General features: G+C 39.7%; 1 protein-coding gene across 3 annotated transcripts; it reads left to right on the plus strand.

The window, feature by feature from the left end:
* The first annotated feature begins 1489 nt into the window (after positions 1-1489).
* Positions 1490-13134, plus strand: LOC142986768 (uncharacterized). 3 transcript variants are annotated; one of them, XM_076135444.1, is made up of 11 exons: positions 1490-1653; positions 2554-2809; positions 3434-3565; positions 4040-4182; positions 4263-5338; positions 5444-5556; positions 5719-5841; positions 6788-6981; positions 7292-7432; positions 7720-7839; positions 8083-13134. In XM_076135444.1, the coding sequence occupies exons 2-11, from the start codon at positions 2563-2565 to the stop codon at positions 8362-8364; spliced, it is 2571 nt and encodes an 856-aa protein (XP_075991559.1). In that variant the 5' UTR covers positions 1490-1653; positions 2554-2562; the 3' UTR covers positions 8365-13134. The 3 variants fall into 3 exon arrangements, with proteins under 3 accessions (XP_075991559.1, XP_075991561.1, XP_075991560.1); XM_076135446.1 differs by lacking the exon at positions 2554-2809; XM_076135445.1 differs by lacking the exon at positions 1490-1653 and having other exon boundaries at positions 2732-2850.
* Positions 13135-14204: the final 1070 nt, after the last annotated feature.

Below are 14204 nucleotides of genomic sequence, written 5' to 3' on the forward strand. Positions count from 1 at the left end.
TCTTACACTGGTACAGTGTTAAAGCTTAGCCCTTCTTCTCTTCCTAATTTAACACATAGTCTACTTTGTTAATAGGTTCTTTATTAATTTAACCCAAATTCCATGCGAGCAGAGCTAAGCGAGCCAAGCTAGTGATAAAATATTCTGTGGCAGGTCTACATAAGCGCCACCTGAGATTCATGTGATCATTATTATTGTGGTAATAACCACGTGAAATGGTATTCCAAAATATTGTTGAATAATATTTAATCAGCATTTTTGCACCCGAAACGTGCAACGCGTGAACAATTTTTGAAAAGAAACTTGGAATACATTAATATCTGAATAATAAACCAATCTATCTATACAATATCTTGGATATTACTAAGTTATTCAGCCATCTGTGCCTCATACCCTCTGGTTCAACATCAGTGGGGCTATGCAATTTTTTTTCGAACACAGCGTTGAAAATCTTATCGGTTCTTTCAATATTTTGCTTTATGATGGGGTAGGTTACATTGTAGGATCATCACGGATAATGATTATCATTTATTAAATGAATGAAGCCATATAGAGACTTAAAATAAAAAGTAGCCCATGCATTTCATCAAAATCAGTTTGGTAACACCTCATAAATTTCTCTCGCATTTATAATTGTGTATTAGTGCTTAAGATAGATTTTTGTAATTCAAGAAGGAATAATATTATTCAAAGAATAATAAAATGATAAAACCAAAGGCTCGAGTTGGCCAGTAGCTAGGTAGGTGCCCCTATGAGCATCTCTTATAGTTAGGTTGGTATTTGGTACCGTCATACGTATTCACTGCAAACATAAAGTTGGATCCTTAACTACTGGTCTACTGCCACTAAAAAGACGCACAAGTGCAGAAGACCGCATTCAACCCATCGTTATTTTCTGGACGATAAAGCGTCTGTCATTCATTGTTTTAAATGTCAAACTTCGTAAAAGGGAACGGGGTGAACAAGACCGTGCAACGAAAACAGCAACCCACCCCTCGTCGGTCCAACTGTCGCTATCTCTTTCTCTCTATTAATTGTATTGATTGGAAACGCTGCGTCACGTTGCCGCGCTTTTCTATGAGATTTGCAACCTTTCGCGCATCCGGGCTCGTTCAGTGTTCCCAACTAACGGGATTTCCTCAGAATTGAGGCGGATTATGTAGAAGTAATATGATTCTTTTAAATTTTATTTTTTACGGACTAGCTAGCGCGTTAAACTAAAATTATTAATTTTAAATTTTCCATTAATTAATTTTGACTATAATAATACTAATAAAAACACATAGCTGAATTGCACTGACAAGTAAGTGCCGAGTGCGCTCTTCAGTCGTCGTCAAATCTTAACTATTCACGACATTCAATGTTTATTCAAATTCACTAGGGAAAAATAAGTTGAGAGAGTTTGTAACACTCAATGCAGTAATTTCGCTGCAGCGCTATCCGCCGCACCCTGCGCGATGCCGTAGTGCGCATCCTTTATGCACCGCATCGACGCTTCCTTTCCTCTGGCGACTTCATCGGGGCAACATCTCCGCTGCTAAATTTCCTAACTTAGTACTGTAAAACAGCTAAAATGTCTTTTTAAATCAGTGCCTTTGATTATTTTAAACTTTCATAATTGCTAGGTGAGCAGAATTAGATAGGGGATCTCACGTAAGTATAAATTTTGTATTTTGTCGTATGCCCTCTTGTAAATCGGTCAAGTTTTAGTAGAATCTTGGTGATTTTTTTTCGTAGGAGTTGAATAGAGTGAGCTAGAATAGGATAGGACCTTTTTGCAAGTGTTTTTTCTTTTTTCTAGATTTTTCAGACTTGGCGTTAGCTGGTGGCTGGGGCGGGTCTACGTTGTATTCTTGTTCTGCTGGTACTTTCGTGTAGAGCGTCAGAGCTTTTAGTCTTATTCACAGGCAATGTTGGTGCTGCTTCGGAGATGGTGGCTGCTCGCTTCACTTTCTATCTTCCCGCAGGTACTTCAAAGGTCTTCACTTGAGCATTTTGGAGCTGGGAGCTGAGAAGCAGTTGTTGCCGGTTTTGTTATATTGTCAGTTTGGTAATTCTACTTCCTCCATTGTTCTCAACTTTTCATAGCAGTCATTCCGAGTCAGCGGTGGGCCTTTGTCTTGGAAAACGGTCTATCTACTTGACTACTTATGGTTCTTACTAGAATTGTGCTGTAGGATGCTGTCGCTCAACTCAGATACTGATACAATGTCGGTCAAATATAAAATACAGATATAAATCACGGGTTGCTCACAACTGGTACATTGAATAGATGTGAATTCAGCAGTACTTTCTTTGTTCTTGCTTTGACTCAATCAATGATAGTAACTTTTCCCTTTATTATGTAATGCTCTAGTCATGGCACCACAATATTAAACTCAGTAACAATAAAACTGCATCAAGTTATTGTATTACTGAAGTTAAATCAATAGCGCTCTTGTCTCAACTTAAAATCAATTAATTTTTATTATATTCACAATATAAAATTTAATATTTTGATATTTGCCATGCTCAGTTCAGTAGACCCATGACTAAATAGATTCATACTTTTAGCCAATTGCAATGACTGACCAAGACACTGGTGAACCGCCATGCAAACGGCGAAGGCTTAGCAGTTATGTTGAGAATGGAAGTGTCTCTGAAAACTCAGTGCCAGCTGCCAAATCACCTTGCTCAGAGTTTGAAAACAAATATGTTAATTTTGCCACAAGTGAAGAAGTAGAACGCTTACGGGAGTTTCATGTATTGGACGAAGTGAATTCAGACGATGAAGAGCCCAGTAGCAATGATGATTCAGATGATGCCGATGGTACTTGAGAGTCTTCTTGCATGGCATGGTTACAGTGTTAGGTGTACTTTTATATATTTGACACCGTTAATGTCTTGTATTCAAAGTGTTTGGTATTGACTAGGCTGTGTGTTTAGTTCTAAGGTATGTATTTGTGTAGTATCCACTCCTTGAGATTATTAATGGCAAGTTACAAAATTTCTAGTATATTTTGTTGTGATCAATTCTCGGCCTAAACTTACCAATGATAATTTCTTCAGTATATTAGTGCACTGTCTGAGTCGCAATACCTGAAGTTGTCTTGAGTGTTTCCGTCCTTGCATCACCTGTATCTTAAACAATCTCCTGGCTTAATGTGATGTTCTTTCCTGTGACAGTATGCCTAAAAATGCTTTTTAAAATTATTTAGATCCCGGAGAACAAAAATTATCTTGCATTTGCATATCCCCATACCTGAAGTGTCTTCCTAGTTGTTGGCTTATGTCAATTTTATTGGTGCAAACAGTGAATGTTTTCCTATATATTTCCCATTCAATGATTCAATGATTGCATAACCTGCTTAAATAGTTTGTATTTTTGATGTCTAACTATCAAATTTGTGGTGATCTTTGTCTACGGGGTTATAAAATGGTGATCAATTTTTAGACAAGCTCACATCGGACATCCCTGATGATGAAATCGAGCGTATGCTGGATGCTAACCTCCCCGAGGACTTCAGGAGGCCACCTAAATGCAAGGAGAAGACCTTCGTTACAAAGGAGAAGGTGGTGCTGGAAGGTGAGCTAAGTTCGTTTTTTGTTAATAATTTTGGGCGTTGGCCGGGGTGAGGAGGGTGGGGGGGGAGTGGTGCGGCAATGCGTCATTAAAATGGCGTCCTCACTGCACTTGCACATGCGCAATGTGCAATGCGGCAAAATAGTGGTGCATCCGAACTGCACATGCGCGATGCGCCAACAAGATGGCTGTGCTTTTCTTTTGCCATTGCACATGCGCCAACAAGATGGCCGTGCTTGGCTTGTACCATTGCACATGCGCCAACAACATGGCGGGCCTTCTCTCTTGCAACTGCACATGCGCGACGCGTCAACGAAATGTCAGACAACTAGTTTCCAGCGCACTTTGCACATGCGCGATACGGTGTCCTTAATCAATACGACGCATTTCTGATATACTGGAGCGCTGACTGCAGTGCAGCCATTTTAGTTTTGCAGTATGAAGGTGTATTACTAAATTTAAACATTACAATTTCAGAAAAAGGCGTGAACCAGTTCGAGATCCTTCCACTGGACTGGATCGTGCTGCGCCATGGAAGTGGTATGCCGGTGTACATGCACCGAACCACCAGGGTCTGCACTGTCTCCAGGCCCTATTTTCTTGGCAAAAGTAACGCTCGGGTAAGCTTTCAAATAATAGTTGTCTCTTATCTTATGTAATTAAAAATTGAAATTAATTTGTTATTTGAAATTTGTTACAGCGCCATGACATCCCTATAAGCGCCATTCCCTGCCTCGCCTACAAAACGGCTTTGGAGGAAGAAGAACGGCAAAGGGCAAGAGATTTGAAAATAGCAGAGCAGATCCGCAACAGTACGTCTGGTCAAAGTGAAGATATTGAGCAAAATGAACTAAACATCAAGCAAGAAGTTAATGAGCCTGAGCAGGAGGCACACAACGAAGGATTCAACTTTGAAGTCCCAATTATAGGACAGATCAAATCTGAACCAGCTTCAAGCACGGAAGCACCTGAGCCAACCAACAATGGATCATCATTAGAAACCATGGAGACAGGCATCGGGACACCCAAGAGAAGCTCAAAAACCACCACCCCAACCTGTCCAATGCGGAACTTGGATGTGCCCAACTCAGAACAATTGGCTGGCAGGGCAACGTCTGGTGCCGACTTGTCTGTCATAAGATCTGAAGCCAATCTGAATGAAGCAGTGCAGCACACCAATGAAGCTTCCGTGGGCGAGAACACTGACACATCCCATCAGATAAATAAGTCTGGTGGCAAGAAACAAGTTAGTTTCTCTCGAGATGTAGTGGATGGCCCGAGCAAGAAGAAAATTTGTCGCGGAAGTAAACGAAACAAACACCACTACAAAAAAGTTAGGAAACTCGTGGCTGAGATGATCAGTAAAAATCAAGATGGGATGTCTCAAGCTCTGGCGGCTAGCAGCCATGGCCGCGATGGAACGTCCCCAGCTTGTCCAGTGCTAAACAAAGGGATAGGAAGACCAACCCCAAGCTGCACTGTGACCTCCAACAGCATACAAATGGCAACCAGTCCACAAAGAAAAGATGGATCATGTGCAGATGGCGCCATAGCTGGTCCGAGCACAGCCCCTGACGCTATAGAAATCGAAGTTAAACCTAAACTTGAAGAAGTACCACTGAACATGCAGCCTGTGGTGCTGCCAGGAGGCCTCTTAATGCACCCCCCCAGGGTGGAGACCATCAGCACTGATTGGAGGAACGTGACACCGGAAAAAGTCAACGAATACTGTCGGAACTTGTTCCAATTTAAGACACTGAACGTGATGCATTTCAAGTAAGTATTATTGTTTATATAACTTGTGATGTTCATAGAACTACATATTGCTGTTTTCTATACATTTGTTTATAGAGCTAAAAGTGTTATTGTTTATTTTTTCAGGCGCTGGGCCGACCGCCGCAAGTTCAGCAAGACACGGAAGATGCTGCAATACCCCACGCTGCCTGAGGGCACCAAGCTGATCACCATTCCGGCGACAGCCACGCCTGAGATAGGTAAATAAAGATTTTTCATAGCAGCTCCACCCCACAATTTGTTATTCAATTTAAGTACAGAACGGAGACATCAGCCAGACCTAAAGTAGTCTTAAATGTAATAATTTTAACTAATGATCTTTATCAACAATATGGTTTAATTATATTTGTGTATATTTCCAGGCGGTAAGACGACGAAGCGTGACTGGGTGATGAATATGAACGATCGCAGCTACCTGTCGGTCTTCCATGAGTACGTGCGTCGGACACTGCAGAAACAACCCGTATACCAGTTTAAACAAGTTGGTTAGTATTTACTATTTATATTATTATACTGTCCCACTGCTGGGCTGAGTGAGGGAGAGGTCAGGCTTAGAGTCCTAGACACTGAGCGAGAGACTTAAGATATTATACTAGTCTTCATCTCCCTATATTTCATACAGTGTTTGTCTATTGTGATACCAATTTAAATAAAAAATCCTATGGGATTATACTAATCAATGCCAGGGAGTTTAGGGTATATTTTGCAAAGAAAATAAGTATTTTTTGCTGTCACAGCAAAATGAGTACACTGAAATTAAATAAAGTTTGTCTTGTGTTATATTATATTCTGGGAAACATTTTATTTACCAGAAGCGAGCCTAGTAAGGCAAAGGCTTCTCTTGCTATTTACTGCTGCATAAAGCCATGGTTTCCCAGTCTTTTATTATGCTACTGTATGTCTTGTGCTAAAGTGCCAATTTAGAAAAGAATGTTTTGCTGGCTACATTTTAGAAATTAAATGCAATTTTCTAGCTGAGGTGATAGCTTGCGATGCTAACCAGCACAGCTGCGCTCTCGCTAACTGACTTATTTAGATAAAAAATCTAAACATATCAATAAAATCAAATCAATAGTTTTTCGTAGCATCTGGCGAACCTTGCCTTAAGCCAGTATTTAACTTTTTTTGAAATAAGAATTGAATTATAAATAATAATTTGCTCGTGACATTTAGCGAAATTATATTTGACATGGCGAGCGCAAATCAAATAGCTGGTTTTATATGCTGTAGCGGTAAATACAATGACAGAAAGTGTATGAAAATTCAATTTCTTCCGCTTAGCTAAGATACTTACCCAGAAATAGTGAAACTGGGCTTTAAATTTCTAAATATCTGTTATACTTAACTAACTTTAACTGCTGGCAATACAGGTCATTGACCTTACATCTTCTGACTACAATGATGATTAAAGGAAACTGTTTCTATGTACAGAGAACGCAACTCATCCCTACCAAGCGACGGTGTTTATTCGCGGGATGCAGTACGGCGTGGGCTACGGGTCGAGCAAGCGGCAGGCGAAGTCGGCGGCCGCGCGGGCGTCCATTCAGATACTCATCCCGGAGATGAAGGAAGCGATTGAGCGCGCCGAGCCTCCCGTACCGAAAGAAACCAATAATGAATCATACGTGAGTATTATCATTAATCAGTCTGTCAGTCTTTACGATACTCGAGAATTTGACATTTGAAATGTCCTTGAAATTTAGTTCCTATGGCTCTCTTGATTTTCCACAGTCAATCTTTTCGATACCAGAAAGTTTGACATTTGAAACGATCGTAAAAAATAGTACCTATAGCTCCCGCTAGAGGCGCTGATGAGGTTTTCATACAAAAAATTCAGTCAGTTGTCTATAGGTAGAGTAGGAAAATTCTTCATTTTAAATTGAGTATATTCTATTTTAACTAGATTATTACTAATATTTTGTTCTTTGTCAACAGGAGTTCTTCGACCAGGTCAGCATCGACGACCCCCGTGTGCCGGAGTTCTGCGTGTCTTCGTGCGAGCCTTCGCCCCACGCTATACTTCGCACTTGCCTGCTTCGCAACTTTGGCTCCGGGGACCGTCATACCACTGTCGAGGTAAGCACATTTTGTGTTCTAAATTAAATATACGAGTCTGTTTTTACCAGTCGATAAATGATCTGAGTTAAGTGACCCCTGGCGCAGTCGTACTATTGATGGGTGACATAGTATTTGAAAAAAAGCGCCTAACGTGAAATGACGGTCTTGATGGGTGATAAGATAACTGTCACTTAACAAAGGTCTTTGGGGTGGCCTGAACAACTTACACTAAACAAAAAAAAATTTGAATATCTATATTTTTTTTTTAAATGAAAAAGTCTAATAATACTGTTTTTTAATTACAGCTGAAGCAACTGGACTACCAGAAGGTAGAGCTCACGATGACGGTGGGCAAACACTCTGTAGTCGCCATGGGGAAAAATAAGAAGGCGGCCAAGCAGCGAGCTTCTCAATGTATTCTGCAGGTAAGAATTAAACAATATTACTACAAATATACACATACATACAAAAAGTTACACATTTTTACTAAAAAGGTTACCAGTGACTAAAGAACGCCTCTTGCTACGATCCTTCAAACTTATTTGCTTCATTCATATCCATACATTCGGGACTAAATCAGAAATATTCTCAAATAGTTTGATTTTATTAAAACATAAAATACATTTTAAAAATCCCCGTTTTTAATGTATATTTTCTCTATTTTCCAGTTGCTGCACCCGCACATTCGCTTCTGGGGCAGCCTCCTCCGCCTCTACGGGACGAAATCCGTGAAATCCTTCAAGGAGAAGAAAGTGGAAGAGCAAGAAATAACTATGCTGCAAGACAAGGCTCGTCGCAACCAACCTAACTACGCGGTCTTAGCTAAACTGCGCGCTGAAATGCGTAAACTACGCGAACGCGATGAGAAACTCGCTCCTATAGGCACCATGGTTGTCAAAGAAAGCTTGCCAACTCACTCGGGCTCTAATCTGAACAATTTAGAACTGTAAATTTCATTCTTAACAATATTATAGTATGTCAAAAGGCAATCCAAGCCTCAATTGTAGCCGGTTTCCAACGTTGTTTGCAAGTCTAAACGATTAGACACTTTTCGTGTCGTAGAATAGCGTTGGCAGACAACCGGCTTTTCTTATATACTTATCGTAGTGTGGTGTTTAACGAATTTGTATAAGATTTCTTATATATCCAAAATTGGATTTGTGTCGACCTAAAATGGCGACTTTTTAAAGACTTGATGTGACTATATAATCGATAGGTTTTAAGCAAATTGATGTTCGAATGTTCTCTGAAACCGTAATTGGTATTTTATACGGTTTCGGCTCTCTTTCGTACTTATTCTTGAGAAAGACCTTAGGTCGACTATTTTTATCATAATATTCTATTAAAATTTAAGGTTAAAAATGGGGCTATTGAGACGGACTCTTATAACTTTAGACTGTAGGTTCCCAAATGAGGGAGTATAGGGGTAAGGTAAAGAAAAATTTACGAAAAGAATAAGTATTGCAACAATAACTATTTGGATGGATTTTATTCCTTGTAAAGGGAGCGTTAGTTTGGTAAAAGGTTAGGAACCTATACTTAAGATAAAGGTGGAAATTGGGGGGAAGGGGTTGAATACGGGCTAATTAAATTAATAAATTACTGGGGGGATCCGAGCTATTTATTAGACAAGACCATTCATTGGTCGTCGTAGTTTTTGAATATTCAATAGCTTTAAGCAAAAGAATTTAAACAGATCCTTACGATTTGTCTTTCGGACCTAGTCTTAGGAGTCGACCTGAAAAGGCGACTGGCCGCCAAGCAGCGTGATTTTAAAATAAGGAATTACTTAAAGGACAGTAGCTGATTTATAATGATATTTGTAACCGAGAACGGTTTTTCTAGATAGTAGTTATCCTTATAATGAAAAGGTATGGTGTGGAAGCCGGGATTTCGTAGTATGAAAATATTGAATATTCATATGTAACCGATATATTGTAAGTCTCAATGATAAGGCACAACAAGCGGAATATTTTGTAGTAGTAACATTGACACATCTGAATGTCTATTTATAGTAGTCATAAGAATTTTGTAGGATGTAAGATTGTAACCGCGAAAGGTTTTTCTAGTCATAGGTCTTACACCGGCTTTAGTTAAAGCCGGTTTGTCGTGGTATGAGAATTGTAAGAAAATGAAGGATTTTTCGGAGTGATCAAGCACAGCAAGTGAATATCTTTATCAGATACTAATAATATATAATACGTGTCTATTTAATGCAGTAATTAGTAAATAATTCTTAAGAACTTTTTAAACCACGAAAGGTTTTTATAATCATAGATTTCACCGGCGATAGTTTGGATAAAGTCATTGTCCAAGCCGGTTTGTCGTTGTAAGAAAATGGAGGTAGATTTTTCGAAGTGTCACCGATCGAGTACAGCAAGTGAATATCTTTATCAGTACATAATAATATATAATACGTGTCTATTTATCGCAGTAATTAGTAGAAAATAGTAATGATATCTTACGATCTTTGCAACCGCGAAACGGTTTTTCTAGTCATAGTAGGGATACCGGCCCTAATGTTTAAAAAAATCCGGTTTGTCGTAATAGTATGAAATAATAAGGAATATGAATTAGATTTTGCAATGTCTCACCGATCTAGTACATCAAGCATAGTATTTTGTATTAGGTACGTTAGGTACATATACATCTCAATGTCTATTTATCGTCGAAATAAGAATGAAGTAGGATCTAATGACATTTCTAATGGTATTTAAAACGTGTCTAGCTATAAGTTAGTCGTACCGGCCGTAATTATATTTATTCTACATGTAGCCGGTTTCGTAGTATGAATATTGACATATAACCGATAGACTAAGCAAATTTGAGCTCGATTTTTCGAAGGTTTATAGATTTGATACCGCAAACGGTATATTTTCTCTTTATAATATCTAAGTGTCTATTTATTGTATTGATAAGTTGTATGGGATGATTACGCGTGGATGTGACTACGAACCATTATTGTGTACCAATGTTTAAACCCATTGGCAGAGTGTTTGGAATTTGTGTGTGTGTATATTCAGAAAGACTGACGTTCTGTATTGACTGGCTAGCGGATTGAAGTAGGGATTAAGGAATGGATCTGTGATAGATGGAACAAGTAGAGTACGGTCTAAGATCTGAGTGTGAAGGGAAATAGACCACAGGGGGATATGAACTAGAAGTTTTTAAGACTGACGGTAGGCCTAAGGTCACAGTTGTATGAAGTGTATGTGTGGGATTGTGTGAAATGGTCTGAGGGGGGTCTCGGGTGGATTGGCTAAGGTGTGTGTCATGAGATTTGCACATCCCAGCGAAACCATCTTTGACAAGGGGGGGGTGGGTCACCTCGGACCATTAGCCTCAAATCATTAACATCATAGTGAATGGTTTGAGGCTGGCTGAGGTGGGGGATCAGGAGATCGGTCCGAATTGATAGGAATGTAGTTAACATCTGGTAGTAAGGTTACCATCTGGTGTGATCGGTCTACACTTGAGTTGTGACTTGAATGGTCTGAGGGGGGGAGTCTCGGGTGGCTTGCTTGTAGTGTGCGATCAGAACTGAGTGCTACTCAATTCAAATCACGCATTTCACTTAATCCATCCTCGACTTAGGGGGGTGGGCACCTCAGACCGTTAGCCTCAAATCGTTAACATTGTGGGAAATGATTTGAGGTCGGTCTGAGGTCGGTCTAGGGGGGAGGGGTGAAAGGTTAACATCTGGTGTGAAATTGGTCTATGGTTGTGTTCCGCAAGAGTGTATCTCTGGAAATGGATCTAGATCTGAAGTGATTGGCTCGGTTAGAACTGTGTAGTCAGTCTGTGGTAGATCGAGGGTGTAGGCTTTCAGTGTGTACGAGGTGGACGGTCTGAGGTGGGGGGTGTATGGTGGCTTGTTTGGGGAATGGGCTCTGGGCTGAGTGGTTTACTCTGCTAAGATCCCACAACCAGACAAACCATCGTAGACTCAAGGGTTGGGTGGGTGCCTCAGACCGTCCACCTCGGCTCTCCTTCACCTCGCGGTGGGGAGAGTATGAGGTGGATGGTCAGGGGGTGGACCGGTGGGTAGGCTCAGCTATGAGTGGACGGCGCAGTGTGATTGGCAGTGTGAGGTGGGTAGTCCAAGCTGGATGGTGGGGACTGTGTCCTAAAGGCGATTGCATGAGTGCAAAGTTCAGTACGGTTCACACCATGAGACTGCACAGGATCTGTGCTAGTTTGGAATGTGCAATATCTAGCACAACTTTGCAACGGGAAGACTTTAGCTTATATTCCTATCGGTGTAATCTAAATGTCTAAGTGTGTAGTTTTTCAAATATCTCGATGTTTTAATATAATATCTTGATGTATTCTTTTCTACCCATGTACTAGCAATGCGTTGTTTTCGTTACACATAGTATACTGGTCTTAAAAAAATCCTTAAAAAAAGTAGAAAAGCAAAAATCACAAAAAAAGCATATAATGTAAAATACAAAAAAAATATAAAATGACGTAAAATACAAAAAAAATATAACATTGTAAAATACAAAAAAATACGAAAAAGTATGTATGAGACCAGCCTTAATTTGAATCCATTGCGCGCTGACTACTCTGTCAATTTTTTTTTCAATGCGCCGTGGATGTTACTATTCCGCTGCAGTTTCGTAGTTATACATCTTATGTTGACCCAGGTGCGGGTTCATCTTTATTTTCTCGTTTTTGGGGCGGTGTAGCCAGGTAATGTCTTTTGTCTTCCTCTTCCCAAAGGCCACGAAAGCACCACTGAAGGCACCACACTAGTCACTGCTCAGTAAACGTGTGTTTAAACACCTTCACTAGCCCCGGCGGTCAAAAAAAAAAAACCCGCCAATTACCTTGCGTACAAAAAAAACGATTCAGCAGTGTGGATAGTAATAGAACTATTTCTCATTCTGTCAGTATATTAATTTGTTATTTAATTTCTCCGCCTACTATCTCTATCTCTAATTACTATTTCAGTTAAATTTTTGATATTGATATGATATATTCATCCTTGGTCGGTTAAACGACGGTAAAATTTCAGAACAGTTGGACGACTTAAAGGCGGAGATTTAGTTAGTTATATTCCTTTAGATAATTTGTATGATTGCGGTATGTTAAAATTCACTTATAAATTGGTTTCTTATATTGATTTTTGTTAACTACTCTTGATTATCTTTCCTATACTATGTGTAATGAAAACGGTTGACGGTCGATAGTAAGCGGCTATGATCTGCGGAAATTGACTGTCAACTCGGTGAAATTCGCTGCGAAATGTTATAGTGCGAGTTGGTTAGTTTGTGGCGTCTGAATAGCGACTGGCAGTGTACAGTTCGCTTGAATTTTGGGCGTCATGTGGACATTATTGGTAGATAACTGACAAGTTACATACTAACAATGTCCCAATAAATAAATAATTATCTTTGGCATGTGCTTGGGACCCACGAACGTTCAACCGCCCGGTGCTTGTCTACATGATGTGTAAATATTCTCGTTGATATCTTACGTGTCTGTAACGCAACGTATCGGCACCTTTCCGGCTCGCACAACACATAACATGAGTGGTGGTTCGCCATAGACACTGCTGACGCCCCGTACATCTCTTTAAGCGCAACATCAGCGCATCATCAGCGCATCTTTGGCACAGCGCAGCGCAGCGGGTCTTAGTACATGGGATGCAACCCAATTGTCCATAATGAAATTGTAACATCTTGAAGGAACTCAATAAATCATATCAATATGAATACGAGTCTTATTTGCGTAAATAACCCTAAAATACATACCTTACATTATTACATATTTACATTACTTATCAACACAGCCACTGGCCTAGTAATCTGGAACTAATAATATATGAAAATTGTACGTTCACGCCTTTTTCCTATAGGGGTAGGCAGAGACCAAAGAACGCCACTTGGTACGATTATAACAAACTTCCCTTGCCTCATTCACATTCATACATCTTGTCATACAGAACCCACTTACAAGAGGAAATTTTTACGACAAATATAAAGCTCTGATCATATTAGAATTGTTATAGTTGATTAGGAGGATTTAGAAGGGTAATATCGAGTATCGAGCATTTGACGTTGAAATGTACAGCGAAAGTAGTTCTCGTGGCACCCGCTAGAGGCGCTGATTAAGTCTCTGCAGAATCAATACGAGCTTCATGACGAACGCAGACTGTTTGATGCAACATTTTATTATGCAGCTAACCTATCTGTGAATAGACCTTGGCAACACAGCCATTTACTGCAGCCTAAAATATATTACAATCATATTTTTATAGCTGATCACGAGCTCTCAAATCTAGCAAAGAGCTATCAGCCATTTTTGGATTTTTTAAGGTGGTTGTGGTCTCTTTTAGGTACTTACACCTCTGCCTACCTTCGGCCTTATTTCTTTCGTTTAAAACGAAAGGGTAAGGCACATTGTGTTATAGGCGAAATATGATTGCTTATCATTGCGACATTAGTTAGTCTATATATTTGTGTAGTATTTGCGCTAAGAAACATTGAAACCTTTGCATTACATACCATTCCGCTTTACAGTTATGCTTAGTGGTAATGTGGAACACTGATGTTTCGCGCTTCCAGTCGGAGTGCGTGACTAGCCACGAAAAATCTAAGGAGTGAAATTAAGCCCAACTCCATTCTTACATACATATCATAGTACGTAAGAATGGAGTAGGACTATAACGTTAAATAGTTTGTTTGTTTATTTGAACGCTCTATCAGAAACAACTAGCACGAATTGAAAATTTTCATGTCGAGTAGTCCATAGAAAGCTTTAGGCTACATACCATCACACTTTT

Source organism: Anticarsia gemmatalis, chromosome Z (assembly GCF_050436995.1).
Source record: "Anticarsia gemmatalis isolate Benzon Research Colony breed Stoneville strain chromosome Z, ilAntGemm2 primary, whole genome shotgun sequence".
NCBI lineage: Eukaryota > Metazoa > Arthropoda > Insecta > Lepidoptera > Erebidae > Anticarsia > Anticarsia gemmatalis.